Here is a 16406-nt window from a genome sequence, read left to right as displayed (position 1 = left end):
TAAAATTTGGAAAACGACAGCCAAGGCTGTCGCAGACTGAATAATAGCTGTATTTACCGCTGAAAATTTATGATGATTCGACTTTTGTGCGACAGCAGAAGATGAATTCAACGCTTTCTGCATCATTAAGCCAATCAATTGAGCGGTGGTTGTTATAAATCAAAAAATAAATGTCTATATTTAAGCAATCCTTTTTGAGGCGCAAAAGTGGCGACACAAACAGCCGGCAAGTACTGTTTAAGGACACTTACGTGGTATGGGATAGGCGTACTTGTCGGGGTACTTCGATATCAAGGTGTTCTTGATGTGCCGCCTGCCCACCCCATGGGCGCCCAGGAGCACCAGCGTTTTGCGCTGGAAGTTCGGATCCCCAACTGAAAGAGAGCACAGGAGGGGAGGCAAAGATAAACAAAGGTTCACCTGTGGCTGGCCGGGAGGCAGCTGCCTCCCGGCTCCATCAAACCCACCTGGCACCTTGACAACCTCCTCGTACGTGACCACATCGAGCGTGTCGAAGATGGCGTTGTGCTTGGCCAGGTATTTGTCCCGGCACTGCTTCTTCTTGCGCCCGAAGATGGAGCAGTTAACTGTTGGTTATAATGGAGAGCGGGTGTTATTGGATTGTTTTTGTGGGATGCTTGGGGTCAGAGCTGAGTAGGTTAAGAGCCGCATGCTTATAGAGCAGACACAAACATGCTGAAGAGCAGGCGCATTCGATAAGTTAGAGCATGAGGCGAGCACGATTCTGCTTAGGTATATTGGATGAGTTCATGATATCCTGCGAGATGATTAATGGCCCTTAAATAGGTTCCTTCCCCTGGTACTTGATACGCTCCCGACCTAGATTTTGGCATATGAGGTGTTCTTTTCGGCAGCCTAACGTGCAGTGGTGTGAACTGGTTTGTATGTGTAAAGATTGGTGGGCTATAAGCGGGGATTCGTGAACAACGATGGCTGAGGTGCATCTACGGTTTTCAGATGGCGATCGTGAGCATGAGAGGCGGTTCTACGCGCTTCCTGGAGCTGGTTGATAGGTTCGGTGGTGCCTTCTACATAAGCTACAACTTTCGGGCAGTTGGGTGGTTGGGTGGGTGTTTGGGGTGTATGCAAACGTTGCTATCGATAGAAAGTCTGTTTATAGGGTGGCTTGTTTGTGTTGGCTGGCTTGTGGCATAACAGAACTCAATAAGAAACGTTAAGGGACGAGTCTTAGGCGGCTCTCCTTAGCGGAGATTCGCTTGTGGTTTGGTGGCTTGCTGTGTGGTCTGTGGTGTTTGTGGGTGGCTTTTGGTTATATGGTAACTACCTGCTGATCCATCACACCCATCTGCGTGAGCGGAACATCCAGCACCCGGCTCTCCTGCATTATATTATCATACATACAGAGTTTATAGCGATTCTTTGGTTCGGTTCGAGATGCGAGATTCATGGTTAGCAAACGGGGCATTAGAGTTTTGTACAGGTGTGCAAATGTGGGTGTATCTTTGGGTCTTTGGTTTTCTCAGCTTGAAATTTTGGCAGGGGACTTTCCCGTTTTGGTTAATTTGAAATGCTTTTTCCTTGGTCTACTTTTCTGGGGCATGCAACTCTCTGTGGGTGTTTCAGTGTACAGATGTGGCTGTGGGTATGTGTGGGTATGTGTGGGTGTTTCAGTATACAATTGTGGGTTTGTGTGTGAGAGAGAGAGACGTAGAGAGAGCGCTTTCCCTTTTCGATTAACTACGAGTTCGTCATACACTTCCAATATAAGTACAATTATTCATATAGCATACGATTGTTTGATTATATCGAGCATCCAATTACACATAGAGAACACGGATAGTTGGGTTCGCCGACCAGGACTCCCCAGGTCACCCCAGTCACCCCGGGTCACTCACCCTGCTCCTGCTTGGTCTTGTCGACCGTCTGGCAGGCGATCCGCCACTCCTGCAGCTCCGGCGACGGTATCAGTCCTGCGGATCCGCCCACCGTGTCCAGGCGCGCCTGCCACCAGTGATGATCGTCCTTGCTAATGATCTGCAATGGCACCACTCGATTATCAGCTGAGTTAAATTGCTAGGGAAATTCTTCTTCGCAACCTACCTGCAGAATGTCGCCCACTTGGAACGATATGCCCGCCTGGGCGCAGGGTATAAGCTCATCATCCAGCGGATTATAATCGAATTGGGCGCGCACGAATATCTGCGAGTGGAGGGAAGATACAAAATAAACCAGATGAGCCCGAGTCGAGTTGAAATTCGCAAATAGTTTGCCAGCAGGTCGATGATTCGGTTTCCATTCCCGTTTTCCCTCGCCTTTTCCGCTTCGGATTTTGCTGTTTTCTGCCATCTCAGCTACTTTTGCTCAGGCTGCAACTGAGTTGCGGCTGCCTCAGCGAAATGTGTTTCGGTTTGCGATTTACATGCAAAACTCATTTGCATGTCAAAAGCAGCAGCAGCAGCAGCAGCAGCCACAGCAACAAAATCAGTGGCAACAAAGAAACAAACAACTTTGGCAAGCAGAAGGTTTCAAATTTTAGATGCCCTGGCGAATTGAAAATTTATAATGGGAAAACTACACACAACTCGGAGCGCTGAAGATAAAGTTTAATTGAAAACCATTTATATTTTCCATTTCTAACACTACATTATATAATTGTGGCTTGTTAGCACAAATATTTAATTCGCAACTGAGGGCAAATATTTACTCGAACTCTGCACATGTGACTTTGGTGCAGATTAAAATGCTGTCGTGTGGCAACTGCTCGGAACGGAAAACCTCGGGCTCATAATCCCCAAATAGGGCCTCAAAGACCTGCTTGCCGGTGACTAAGTGATGAACATAAATTAGACAAATTTACGGCTCTTGTGTGAGTTGTGCCCTTTGACTTGTCTGCGGGTTAATGAATATGCACATCTACCGGAATGCCGGGTGGATGGGTGGTTTCGGGTGCCGAATGGGTGTTTTCGAGTAAAAGTAATCTCGAGTGGGCGGTGCGTGGGCCGCATTGTGTTGTGGGTGGTGTGTGCGTGATTACGTGTCTATTGTGGGGAGCGTGATACTTACAAGCACCGGAGCGGGTCTGATCCTGAAAAGCTGCGTGGTGGCATGAGTGAGGGGGCAGAGAAGGTGGGCAGAGAAAGTGGGTGGGGAGGGAGCAGATTGAGAGAGAGTGTGGAGTTATGTTAATGCACTGCGAAATAATTGCATAATGGCTTATAGCTACAGACTACAAACGCGCCTCGGAAGCTCGCCTTGTTCCGGACACCCCACCCTCGTACACACAACATTCTGCCGCACTACACGCCCATAAATACTACATGGCTGCGAACACAAGCCTATTTTTCCCATTACCCTGCTGCTGAGGCCTCGTTACCGTGCAATATGTGCATAATGCACTCGACTGCCCAAGCTGCGTTTCCACGGCCCCATTGTTTTGCTTTCGACTCTGCGAAGGCAGGAGAGCCCACTTACAGCACCGCAATTAATCCCTATTGATATTTTGATTTCGCCAAATTGACAAACAATATGAGCATTCCCCTCCACTGAACTTGATAACTTAATGCCAAGGTAGCTCTGTTTAAACTGGCTAATTGTTTAAGTATTAAGCTTATTTGATAAAGCAAACTTGAGTGAAAAGCTTAAATGTTTGGTAGAAGTTTAAAGGTTGTTAATTCTTTATAATCTAATTTTTATCTATATATTTTCTAACATTTTTCCTTAATAAAAAATCGAACTGGAGTCCATTTTCATCGAAGAATGCGGTTTAACTGTGTAGTTTATAATAAAAAGTTAATGTACATTCTAAAGGCACCCAACTTCCTTAGAAGCAAATACTGTATTCATAAATTTTTCCAACATTTTTTGTTCTTTACTCCAAAGATTCTAGACTTTCTTATTAGCAAATATGGTATGCAATAATTTTTCTAATACTTTTTGGTCTAATTGATACATAAGTATAACTCATTTTCAATACGAAGTCTCATTTATATAGGTTCCTATGCTTTATACACACATCCCACATGATATGAGCAGGAATTACCATGTTTAGTTTGTAGTTTCTTGTATGATTAGTATAGTGATAGATACAGAGACCAAAAGTAGACTGGATAACTTACCTCGCAGGGGGGCGGAGCGCTGCGGTACGAAGGAACTATCTTGAAGGTAACAGAACCGCGTGCCTCGCGCTGCAACAGAGGGATTAAGATCGGACACATTCAATTAGCAGGTGGGCAAAGTCAGTTGGGGATTTGGGTCAGAGAGGGAGGAGGATCTGGGAACCGGAAGACTGATTGGCGGGCTCACCAGCATTCGTTGCAATTGGCCAACCGACTGGTGCTGCACCGGCTGGCCGTTGATCTCCCGTATCTCGTCGCCCACGTGCAGCGTGGCCTGGCGATGAATCATCCCGCCGTGCATAATCCTGGCCACAATGCACCGCCCGTCCTCGGTCATCTTCAGCGTGATGCCCTGCAAAGGGATTACAGAGGTGGTCAGCCCATGGCCTTGCGTGCACGCCATACCCTCGAGGGATGGCCAACCAAGCGGAGCTTACCATGGGCTCGTCCGTGTTCTTCTGGAACTGCACCAGTCGCACCCGGGTCACATGCTGCAGCTCGCCGCCCTCGACGTTGTCCAGCTCGTCGCCATTGAGGTAGGGCACCATCGGGGGCGGGGTGACGCGCAGCGCCTCCTCGCCGTAGACGTCCCGGGCCACCACATCGTGGCTATGGAGCAGAGCCTGGAAAAAGGAGCACGGGTAGCGGGTTAGAAAGGAGTTAGAACTCTAAGTAGAACCCTAACCATCGACTATTAATCTGCCTTAAATATATGTTTATTTTTTGAAGCCCTGAATGAGCCACTGAAATAAATATTTTTATTATTGGCAAATATTATCTGGCATTTTCATGACTTAAAAGCCCTTAGCAAGTATTTACAGAACGCGCTGCCAAGGATTTTCAATCATTTTTATTAAAACTTCAAAGCAATTTCTAGCTGGGCTGCTAAAGATGGTATCCCTTCCCGGCATAATTTATTTGATCATAAAAAGAAGCCGTCGAAACTCGAGCATTTTTGCATGAAAATTGCATTAGGGAATGTCCGCTTATTACAGAGACGGAAGTAAATGGGTTGAAAAAGGAAATAATTTTGATTTAAACACATGCTAGATGCTAGGAGACCGCTCGCCACGGAGTGCAGTCCTCGGTTTAGGGTTAGCCTAAATTATGGCCGGCAATTAAGCTGGCCGTTATGAGCTCCGGCCGAGCAACGTGGCCTGGCTCGTTTGGCTGGGAAATTAAATTTTCGATTTGCCTCGCCTGCCACATACATCATAACGCCCAGGCCGACCGCACAGCACAACTTGTTTACAACATTAAGTGTGCGACATTTGTTGCTGCTGCTCCTCGGCCGCAGTTGTGGGGCAGCAAGCCCGAAAAAAGCAGCACAAACGAGCTGGATAAAAAACACATGGCATCGAGAGGATGAAAGGCCCATTTCCGAAAAGCCGTTAAAAGCGGCGACAGCCACAAACGAGGGCACGCACATGACCCCGTGACCCCATGGATAACCAGGGATAACCGAGCGTACGACAAAAATCTCAACAATTTATGGCAGCTCACTCCCCCGCATTCATGCGGCTCGGCCTGACTTTATACAATTTCGGTTTTAATAAATTATGTTTAATAACACTTTGAATATGTTGCGAAATTAATTTTTCCTGCCCTTGTCCTTGCCATATCCTGGCGGAGGAGGAATGCCGCCAGAAAAGGGAGCAGACCAGGACCAGGACCCGAAGCTGGTGCTGCCGATGAAGCCGAGGCATTGGACTAGGCCATAAAAAAGGATTTTACTGCGAAGCCAAGCCGTGACACTTGTGCCACTCGCACGCACACAGACGCGCCGCAGGAGCAGGAGCACGCACGGGGCAAAGGACGATGAGCTCGGTATACGAATGTACACTGATCAAAACAATATCAAGATTGAGTTCCCAAAAGGGGGAAAGAATCATGTCTAAGGAGCCGAATATGTGAGCAGTAAAGGCTTGCCTCCAGATAGCAAGATTTCAATTTAAGATGGCCTTTCTGAAATCGTTGTACATTAAAATAAAGGATTTTAAGTGGGCTGGACATATCTATGAGTGATTTTAAGTTATAAAGGATTTTAAAGGAAAAAATATTGCTTATATATAGACTATTGCAATTCGATTGGGTTCCGAGTCCGCAGTTACATATTAAGGCTATAGTTTGTTATCTGTCAGACAAATTTAACATGCAGTTTAAGTGGTTTTCTCAATGTGACGTTAGCTTTAAGAACAGAAAATCTTTTCAGAGTCTGTTTTCAGATTCCTAACTGTTCTAAGTCTAATAAAATCTAAGATTTTAACATGATATTGAGAAATTGGTTCCAAGTTCCGTAATATTTTAAATACGTTTGTGTCGAATTTAAAACTGAGAAGTTATTTTGCTAAATTAAAGGGTTCACTTGGATTTAAGCTGAGTCTTGGTATGAAGAGTCCAAGAAGCTTAACTCATTTGGCTTGAAGCGCATTTACGTCTAAGCACTAAGCTCGAGAAAACCCCGAGTTAGTGCCTTCCACTTTTATGCGAGTGTACATTTACATATATGGTAAGTACAGCTTACGCACCGCCAGCACTTTTGCCAGTGCCCCGACACCTTGCCCCCCTCGGCCAGCCCTCTCGATTCACCCCATCAGGTTCATCCCCCAGCACCATTCATCCCCAAGCCACTGGCACTGGCACTGCCCCATAAAAAACGCAATTTTCAACGCTGATGATTACTCAATGCCACAAACACGGGCACGTAGCAGACCCATACACACAGCTACACCTACACCCCACACCCCACACCCCACTCCCCACACCCCACTCCCCACACCCCACACCCAGACATCTAAGCCCGCACACCCACACACAGGGCCACAGCAGTACACACACTTAGACAGCAGCACGTTTCATTTCCGCCACAGACATTGCTGCTGACATCGACCGCAGGACTCAACTGAGCAGCAGAGTCGCTCTCTTTGCGGAGCACGCCACATGGAAAACACATAAACCTGCTGCTCTCCTGGCTGATTTTCCGCTTTTCCAGCAAACTGCACTATTCGAGAGCTTTTCGCCACTCGCCACTCACCACTTTTGAGTGAATATCCGCAATGGCGTGTGCATAAATATTTCATAATACTGGGGAGCCCAACGTGCAGCAGGGGAATCCCCCGAAAACTCAGTTAGCTGTGTAAACAAGGACACGAGAACGATTGGCTGGATGGCGGGGGTTTTATTTTCGGGGGGCCAAAGTGATGGGGATTGACAGGTGGTAATCGAGTTTGGGCTTATCGGGAAACATCAATTCAATAATTTCGACGTGTCGGACTCGAAAGAGTCACTGTTCGGGGGGAAGGATATCGCATTTAGTGCGCCTCGCCTTGATTTGCGACGGGGAAATGGGAATATCTCTGTCGGGCATCCTTCAGATGGTATTTTGATCCCGCAGTAAACATGGCAACCGATTTCATTCAATTTCGAACCGTATCGAATGGGGGTAAGTAAACCTATTCGATTGGGTTGTTCTGAGTGATTTGGGGAAAAGGATTTTTGAAATCCCCGAGTGGAGAAAGGAATTTATGAAGGGTTGGGCTTTTACTTTAAAAAATATACTTCAGAATAATAGAATTTGCTGTTGGAAGAGCCCTTCTACCATTATTTCAGTACAGTTTTAGGACTTTCTTTGTTAATAATATTAGAGGATTATATAAGCTTAAAAAATGTTGTTTTTCAACCTTCACAAGCAAAATACCAGGATATTTCCCTAGTTCGATTCACTGACCCCTTTAAGGACTCACTCCCCCACCAGAAACGAATCCCATTCCGCACTCGTCCGTCTGCAAATTTATTGTATTTGCCCGTTTTGGCAGAAGTTTGCAATCCAATTACGCCAGAACTTCCAACTACCCATTAATGCGAGTTAGGAACACCCCGAAAGACAACCACGCCTTCTGGAGCCTCAGCAGCCGCAGCGGAATTTGACTAAATAAATGGGTAATACAATTTCCCTTTGGCCGGGAAACAGAATTAACTACATCGAATAAAATTTGCTGAACTTGGCAACTATTTAAATGCGGCAGATGGGCGATGGACGACGGTCGGAAGGCACAAGCAATTTTTCCCGGCGCAGCGGAGGAAATCCAGTGAAGGACACACGCCTGGTTAGCTGAAAACCGAGTCGGTGGCTGAACGATAAACAACGTAATCTGATTTCACTTAAGGCTCGGCCCCCTTCCGGCCATGGCCACGCCCACTGACCACCGAAAAGGGGGCGCAGGAGGTCCATATTTAACACCAAGTTGTTGGACCAATAAAATGGTAAATTTAATAAGCGCTCGACAGGCGCAAAGTTGAGCAGTTAAGTTTAATGCCTCATTAGGCGCTCCGATTCAGTGACATTGATAGCCAGCGTGGCAAACTTTTGGCCCACACCAACACCCGCGCGCACACACTAACCACACGCCCACCGAAAGTGGGAGGCAGCTGCCTCTGATTTCCATGATTAATACTTAAGTGCTTGTTAAAGTTTTGCCCGGGTCCCGAGCCCCGCCTGGTTTATATGCAGATGCCTGTTGTTTGCCCTGGGTCGAGGTCCTGTCCTAAACAATCAGCACAACCCCATCCCATACACACCATCCCATCCTATGCTCGAAAAGAGCAGCCTCGAGCTCCATTTGTTTGCTGCTGAGCCAGCAGCAGCCACATCAGAGCTGAACTCCAGCGGAAACCGGACAGCAACTGAAAAGCAAAAGCCCGACGACGGCAGAAAAAATTCGCATCCATGGCCAAAAGCAACGACAACTTTCATTAGAGCCACACATCCAGATTTCACTCTCACTTTGCACCATTTTCGACCTGAGAACCTGAGTGCAGAACTACTGCCTTTTGAATAATTCAAGCGGCAAAGTTGTCCATAAAGTTTGCGCAAATCTTTGACATCAAACTAAGTTTGCGAACAAAATCTTGAGCGCGGAAAAAGAAAATTCAAAGGTGCCCTCAGTAAATATTGCAGCAAGTTTTAAAGAAATAATGGCTAGTAACTTTCGGGAACTAATTGCAGTTCATGTCACTCAGCATTAAATGGGACAAAAACTATAGAGGAACATGTTATATTTAGCTTTGTACGTTTAATATTTTAAGGGGAAATTTAGAGTACCTACTCGAAAATGCTTTGACATAAAGAAAACTTTGAAATATAAGTGCTGAGATAAAAAAAATTATAGCAAATATCAAAGGATTGAAAGGAATGAGCGGGACGCTCTTTGAGACTAAGGATTAACTAGATTCTTAAAAAAGTTGTGAATTAATAAGAGTATTCTGTACAAAAAGTACTTTAGTTTGACATTTCCCAATACTGTATTTAGTTCAAAAGAGAAATTTTCAACACTGAAAATAGTTATTCAAAGGATTTTCAAGTTTAACATTTTAGAAGAACATGTTATATGTCGCTTGGTATCGGTTGGTATCATTTTGGAAAAATCTTTTAAAAACATTGATAATATTATGAGAAAAAAAATTTATTTTAGAAATTTTGCAACACTGAGTACAAGAGTTTTTTTTGACCAATTAAACCTTTGAGCACTAAACAACTTTGGCTACTTTCCAGCTAACTTCCCACCAGCAGCAGCTGAGTCAGGTCATTGTTGGCGGCCAGTCCATCCGGGGAGCTGGTCATTTTTCCAGCTTTATGCTAAGCCACTAACCAACGGACCAGCAACCTCCGACCAACGAGTGTCCACCAACCACCATCCCAGCCTCCAGTGGTGGGTGAGCCTAGAGCCGACCACACGAACGTTATTTGTTGGTTTTAATAATTACACAGCCTGGCCAAAGGAAAGAAGGATGGGTTCGGGGAATGCCAGGAAGAAGGATATTATTTTTTTCCCCCGCTAACTGAGGGGAGGAAGTGCTCTAGGATTTTCTCTCTTTAATATTCCTGGCCAGACGTCAATTACACACGTACGCGCGACTGCGAATGGCTTCCGCATCCATTTCGGGGATTTTGGAGGTGGAGGTGACGGCGGAGGTGGGCTGCAAAAACAGACAGCAGAGGGCAGCCGTTGACAGCTGAATCATCTGGATTAATGCCGAATTTTAATTAGTACCAGGGGCACTCGCCAGCGGCAGAAGCCTCCCAACCATCCGGCTCCATTCCCGTCCGGGCTTCGTTTGTTAATCCCATTTTGCGGCGAAGCCCGCTAGGATAGTTCACACATTTGGCACCTTATCGGGTTTGGAGCAGCGACAATGACGCCCGAGGCAGGGCCACAGATTAAGTGCACCCCACATGTGAGCCGACCGCCAAATGAATCTTCTCCGGCTTAATCAATCCCCGTTCATTGCCAACTCTTCACGTGGGAGCAGGTGAGAAAGGGCCCATCGAATTAAACATACCTTTTTTAAATATATAAAAAAGGTATATGAACAGAAACGTTAATATGGACTTTGATAATTTGTCACAGAGAAAATATCAAATACATGCTTCTTAAATTAAGAAAATACGTTCTTAAAAACAGTTTAAGTAAATTTTGGGTTTATTCTTCTCGATATCAGAACAAATTATGAGAAGAAAGAGTTAAATTAATAAGTAAACACTATTGATTGATTTAACCACATTAACCACAAATATTTTTAGCTTCAACAATGTTGTTATGTTTTTAAGAACATTTTCAACTCAGATGAGAACATAAGAATTTTCTATGCATACAAATGGAACTTACTTGTTAAAGACTATTTGACTTTTAAAAAATAAATATAGTTTCTCCAAGAGTAAATAAACAACACAAATCGCATTTTATTTGTATGCCAAAAAAATGAAATCCATTTTTATAAATTTGAACTAAGGCAATAATTGGTTTTAAATTGGGTGTCGTAACTTTTTATTACTCAATGCGAAGCAGGAGAAATATAAAAAAAACCAGTGCTCTGATAATTGCTGTTTGATATTTAAACAAAATGTGAAAATATATTTTGTTTGTTGGCAAATAAAGACATTCCAATGGCAATGATAATTGCTGTTTGAGTTCAAAATAAAACGTAAATGAACAATTGGTAAAGTGAATTTTTAATAAAGGAAGCCAATCAGCACGAAATCGTTGTTTGATTTCCAAATAAAATGAAGAGGGTTCGGGTTAAAATAAAATTAAGTGGGATGTTATCGCCGCCACACGAACCGTGTACACCCTTGAACTTCAAGGGTAGTGGGTACGTGGGGGCGCTCAGAATAAAGTCTGTTTAAAGTTCGAGGTGATGTGTGTGCACCAGGCGGCTGTCAAGCTGTCAGGTCTGGCTCACATCTCACATCCAGGGCTCAGGGCGCAGTTCCCCGGTGCCCCGATCTCAGTGCCCAGTTTCCAACTTCCAGCTCAGGAGACCGAGCATTTGTGGGCTGGCATGTCTGTTTCGTGTCGCGTGCTCGGCGATAAGCAACAGCAGCGGCAGTTTCCCAGCTTTTCCCAGCTTTCCCAGCCTGAAGTAACCCCATGAAACTTGCGAATCGAGCTGCTATCGGGGACTTATCACTTGGGCGAACTTATTGTTGCGGTCCGGCCGTCTTCACTTCCACACACCTACCCATACATCCGGTTGGGTTCGATGCGATATGCGGCCTGGGGATAGGATGCGATTCTGTTGCTGGGCTGGCAACCACCGAGACACAGTCTTACAGTTAACATTGGTCTCCAATACACAACATTCACCGTACGACTATGTCGGGGTAATTGAGCGGCATCCTTTCTTCGTTCGTCGACGGCGGCGGCTAACACTTCCTGCCTATTAGCTGGCATTATTATTGACAGACAGTGGTGTCCTCTTCCCTCTTGCCTCTCCCCCATTTCCCCGGGATGGCGATGTTTGACGCTGGCGATGATGATGACGGTGATTATTATGATGGTGTCGTTGCTGCTGATGCGGCGGGGTGGTATTGATTGACAGGTGGGCTCCCGTTTCAGCGCCAGGTAATAGTTGGCAGGCTCCCTTATCGGCCGAACAATGGCAGGCGACATCCTCCCACTCATCATTCAATTTACCGCCACGCCGAAAAATCCATACAAATAAATATTGATATTTTCATAACAAAAGGTTTCTCGGTTTTTCGGTCGGTGCCGGTTTTTGGTGTCGTGTTTTGGTTTTTCAGCGGCAAACAACCACAAATTTCCGGTGTGTGTGCGTGCACATTATGCATTTATCGTTGCCATCTATCAGCAGCGGTGCAAAGGAAAAGCGGAGCTCTTTCCCGTGGGCGAAACATATTGTCATCGCTTTCAACTCGCCACCTTTCAATTTTCTACCCCATCTGTCTTTCTCCCACTGGCGAACACTCCGAAAAAATATGGTTTCTGCATATTAAATATGTTTTTTTCACCTCTCACAATATATATAGAAACCATGGCGGACCTTTCAATCTGGTTTAATTTCCCAGAAAGGTTTTTTCATGTAAATAAATCTCCTTGTAATGGTATTGAATTGAAAAATTGAAAACCTTGCTACGGGAAATCGCTGGTAAAAAACTGGTTAATGGCTTAAATATGTTGCTCTCCAATTACATACTTTTTATAGAAGTAACTTTTTTATGATAAGGTATGTCAGCACTTTAAAACTAAATTTATAACACAAAGAAATAAATTACTAAATATATATTAATGAAGTATTTCTGTTTTGAAATTGTTTTGAATAATTGCAACCAATATCAGAAGTCCTAGTAGATTCCTTCATTATCTTCAAGATAAATTCAGACAGTGCATTTTGTGGTGAATGTAAAATTATGCCGATTATGGACATCTTCATTTACTTTCGCCGCCGAGCAAATACATTTCTGTAAGTGTGCCATTTCTCACTCGCTTTTCATTGTGTTCGTGTGACTAATGACGCCGTTAGGTAGGCAACACTTTCGTCGCACTCTCGCACACACGCACCCACACCCACGCAACAGGACACTCACTTGCAGATCTGCATATGTAAATGTAATTTTATGGCCCGCCTTGTCTTCCTCTTGTTCTCTGCTGAGCTGTTCTTTGTGAGTAAACATGTGTGTGTGTGTGAGAACACACATTATTATTTTTGCACACTCGACACAACGCCCGTGTGTGCGTGCTTGTACATCATCCGCTTATGCGTGAGCGTGTGCGTGCGCGCGCGTGTGTGTGTGAGCGGCATGTAAAATTTGTTTATTCAATTTCAACTAGGCAAACAACGCCGCAACGGCTGCAGCGGCACAAAGGGCGATAACTCACTTTCGTAACAAGTAAACTAATTATTTCTTCACTTTTTCCATACTTTCTTCTTAATCCCCGCCCCCGAACGCTTTTTGTTCTTCTTTTTCTTCTTGTTTTGTTTCGCTCAAGTTGTTGTTTTATGCTCGCCTTGAAAAAGGGGGCGACATGTCCTGTGGGGAGGGGGCGTGGGGATGTTAAATTGCAAAATAATGTACACACTTGCTGCTTGTAATCGCCGTTGTTGTTGTCCTAACTGCTTGTTTCAGGCCATTGTGCTTGTTCATCATCATCGGCATCATCAGCAGCGTCATCAACACACACACACATCCTTGCTAGGGTGGACCTTCGTCACAAGCGAAAAGTTTGACAATTTAACTCGCATTACCTTAAAGGGCTCGGGTTTGCCAGGCAATTAACATATTCTGAACAAATTCAATTTAAAATTCGGGGCTTTGAACAAGTGTCGTTCGCGAAAATTACTCATACGACATGTAAGCCAGTTAACAACTTGTTTGATCTTTCTGTGAAACATTAGGAAAAAGGTTACGGGACAGCTTAATCAGATTAAAGCTTGAATATCAATAATTAAACATTTTTTTGTTTTACAATTGCTCATTTTCGAATTCAATTTTGAAAATTGTTTAGGCTTGTAAACATTTTCTAGGTTTCTTTCTTAAGAGCAGTTATTGTTACTTATATTTTAAACAAAAGGAGGGTGACAATCAGATGGTATGTTAAATATCTCTAAAAAAAACATTTAAAAAATCAACAATTTACAATTTTTTTAAAATATTTTCATGCTTAAATACAGTTGAGAAATTCGAATACGAAAGTATTTTTAAAACAAGTTTGTTTACTATCAAATGATTGCAGCCAACGACTACTCATTAGGCCTATGAAAAATCTGCACCTTTTGTTGTTGTTTTGTCAGTGTTTTTTTTAGCCAAAAGTAACTTGAAAAGCTAGTAAGTGGGTCCCAAAATTCGACATGCACTTAAGAGCCACTCTAATGCTCTCGTACAACCATCCTCGGGCGCAATTAACGCATTCACAAATGAAGAGTGTCAAGGCTTCAGCCAGTCAGTCATTCAGTCAGTTGGTCCATCGGTCCACCAGTCCCTTTGTCAGTTAGGCAGTTTTCCCCCTTACTCGACCTTTTCCATTTCCTGGCCCTGTCTTCGCTTTCCATTCTTCGGCAGCTTTTTTGCCAGGGCCCCGAAAAAAGCGCTGTTCAAGACCTTCTATCAAGATAAAAGTTTTTGTACGCCTGCCAGAGGGAATGCCAAATGTATGACAACACTTTCGTGAATGTGTGGGTGTGTGTGTGTGTGTGTGTGTGCGGAGGGGTATGTGCGGCATGTGGCATGTGACGGCCACCATCAGGCAGGTGTAAGTTAGTTAGTCTCGAGTCCCCAGCATATGCCCCTGCCCCTCGTCGTAGCATATTACAAATTCTCTCATGCATTGTGGCATCAAATTTGAGGTACTTAGGCAGCTAATGTTCGCGATGAGAGAAATTTTTGGAATCATTTGCTGGATGCTTTAGATAAAGCAGCAACAATATGTTTACGGGACACTCCTCCAGGGAGATAATCAAATGAAATGGTCCTGACTTAAGGGCTTCTTCACGCGTATTGCGCAGGGCGAATCTACAGATATGAGTCGTGAAATTTAAGCTAGTTTGTGAAAGTTTATGGAAAAATAAACATATTTTGACCTTTAAATAAGATATTTATCATGACTTTGTAAAATAAATATATATTTTTTAAAACTTGTACAAGTCCTTTTGCCTGACCTTGAAATATGTATACTATACTATACTTTAGGTACGTGAGTTAGTCCTATAAGTAAATTAGACTTTTTTAAATCTGTTTATATAGATTAGGAAAGAAATACTTTATCTTTGTTTTGTTTATTCACCAAATTCTGTACCCTGCCCTAAATCATCCGCAGCACATGTTTTTCTAACTTTTCCCTGCAATCTGATAAATCAGCATTTTTGCAGAAATCCCTTTTGATTTGCCCAAAAGTTGTTCGACAAAAACAAAAAACAGCTCAAAAGTTTGAGTATTTTTGAGCCTCATTTACCTTTGAAAGGTTGTCAGGGCAATGACAAGTGAACTACCCATATTAAATGCTCGAAATTATCGAAGATTCCTTCTGCAGACCGCCCACGCTAGGAAACTTTTCCATCAGGGCCTAGCAAACTTTTCGTCTTTAAAGTGGGGTGCTTAACTTTTGGGCCACTCCATTAGGGGAGTTTAAGTCGCCTTCTCAGCCTTATGCAGTGCAGAGTTCCTTTTTTTATGGCCAGTGCGCTGTAATATGCCTTTTTAAAGTTGAAACTCAATTTGAGGCGTTGGTGACCACACCTTTTGCTGGTTGCTGCCCTTGGCCGGGTGATCTTTCCGAGGAAGCGGGCCCGTGGCAGCATAACGAGCCTATTTGCTATGCCTCATGCCCCGGTAAGCTGGGGAAACCGCCCCGTCTTCTTGTGTAATATTTATGTAAATTCAGGCCTAGCGCAAAAATTGAAAGGCGTAATGGTTCTGTGGCGCAGCAACCTTCGGAAAGGCCTGTGCCAAGTCACCCCGCCCCTCCAGCAACCCACTTTGCATATGGACTCGCTCCGTAACTTTCTCCTTTCTCCTGGTGCGTGTGCTTCGCTCGGCTTCTCATAATAAATGACAACGAGCATATTATGCTCTATAATCGAGTGGAAGAGAATTATTTTGTGTGAACTAATTGCATTAGTGACATTCAATTTGATGCTGTGCAGGAGGGATGGGGAAAGCAGCAGGCAGCAGCAGCAGCAGCGGTGAAAAGGCCAAAAGGAAAAGCGAATCAGGGAAAACAACGTTAAATGGCAATTGTCACAAAAGGTCGGGATTCCTGATAGTCGATCCCCTGTCGCTGCTCTAGTTTCTGTTGCCACACCGTAGTTTGGGCCCGGCCCTGTTTTGTGCCCGGCGCAGTCAAGCAAAAACCCGCGCCTGTCGCTGATTTAGGAAAGGCGACCCAAGCCCAAACCAAAGCCAAAACCAAAACCAAAGCCCAAAACCCCAGGCCCCAGGTCCAACCCAAAGGGACCAGGAAGGACCCTAAGCCAAGGCACAAAAAAAGAAATAGAGAAAACGTAACCGGGTCACCG

General features: G+C 44.4%; 1 protein-coding gene across 9 annotated transcripts in view; it reads right to left on the bottom strand.

The window, feature by feature from the left end:
• The window catches only part of LOC108031484 (peripheral plasma membrane protein CASK), a 40494-nt gene that overhangs the window by 1429 nt on the left and 22659 nt on the right, over nucleotides 1-16406 (bottom strand). For 4 of the 9 annotated variants that reach the window (XM_017104960.3, XM_050889502.1, XM_017104964.3 and 1 more), the window contains 9 exons: nucleotides 4535-4720; nucleotides 4285-4449; nucleotides 4098-4166; nucleotides 3046-3075; nucleotides 2083-2181; nucleotides 1878-2016; nucleotides 1307-1360; nucleotides 468-587; nucleotides 252-374 (listed from right to left, as the gene is read on the bottom strand). In XM_017104960.3, coding sequence (XP_016960449.1) covers nucleotides 252-374; nucleotides 468-587; nucleotides 1307-1360; nucleotides 1878-2016; nucleotides 2083-2181; nucleotides 3046-3075; nucleotides 4098-4166; nucleotides 4285-4449; nucleotides 4535-4720 — 985 coding nt within the window. The remainder of the gene's footprint in view (nucleotides 1-251; nucleotides 375-467; nucleotides 588-1306; nucleotides 1361-1877; nucleotides 2017-2082; nucleotides 2182-3045; nucleotides 3076-4097; nucleotides 4167-4284; nucleotides 4450-4534; nucleotides 4721-16406) is intronic. The other 5 variants (XM_017104962.3, XM_050889501.1, XM_017104963.3 and 2 more) reach the window with 3 other exon arrangements.

This window comes from Drosophila biarmipes, chromosome 3R (assembly GCF_025231255.1).
Source record: "Drosophila biarmipes strain raj3 chromosome 3R, RU_DBia_V1.1, whole genome shotgun sequence".
NCBI classification, from domain to species: domain Eukaryota; kingdom Metazoa; phylum Arthropoda; class Insecta; order Diptera; family Drosophilidae; genus Drosophila; species Drosophila biarmipes.
The sequence above is the reverse complement of the archived record's forward strand: the minus strand, read 5'-3'. Positions and strand labels throughout refer to the sequence as shown.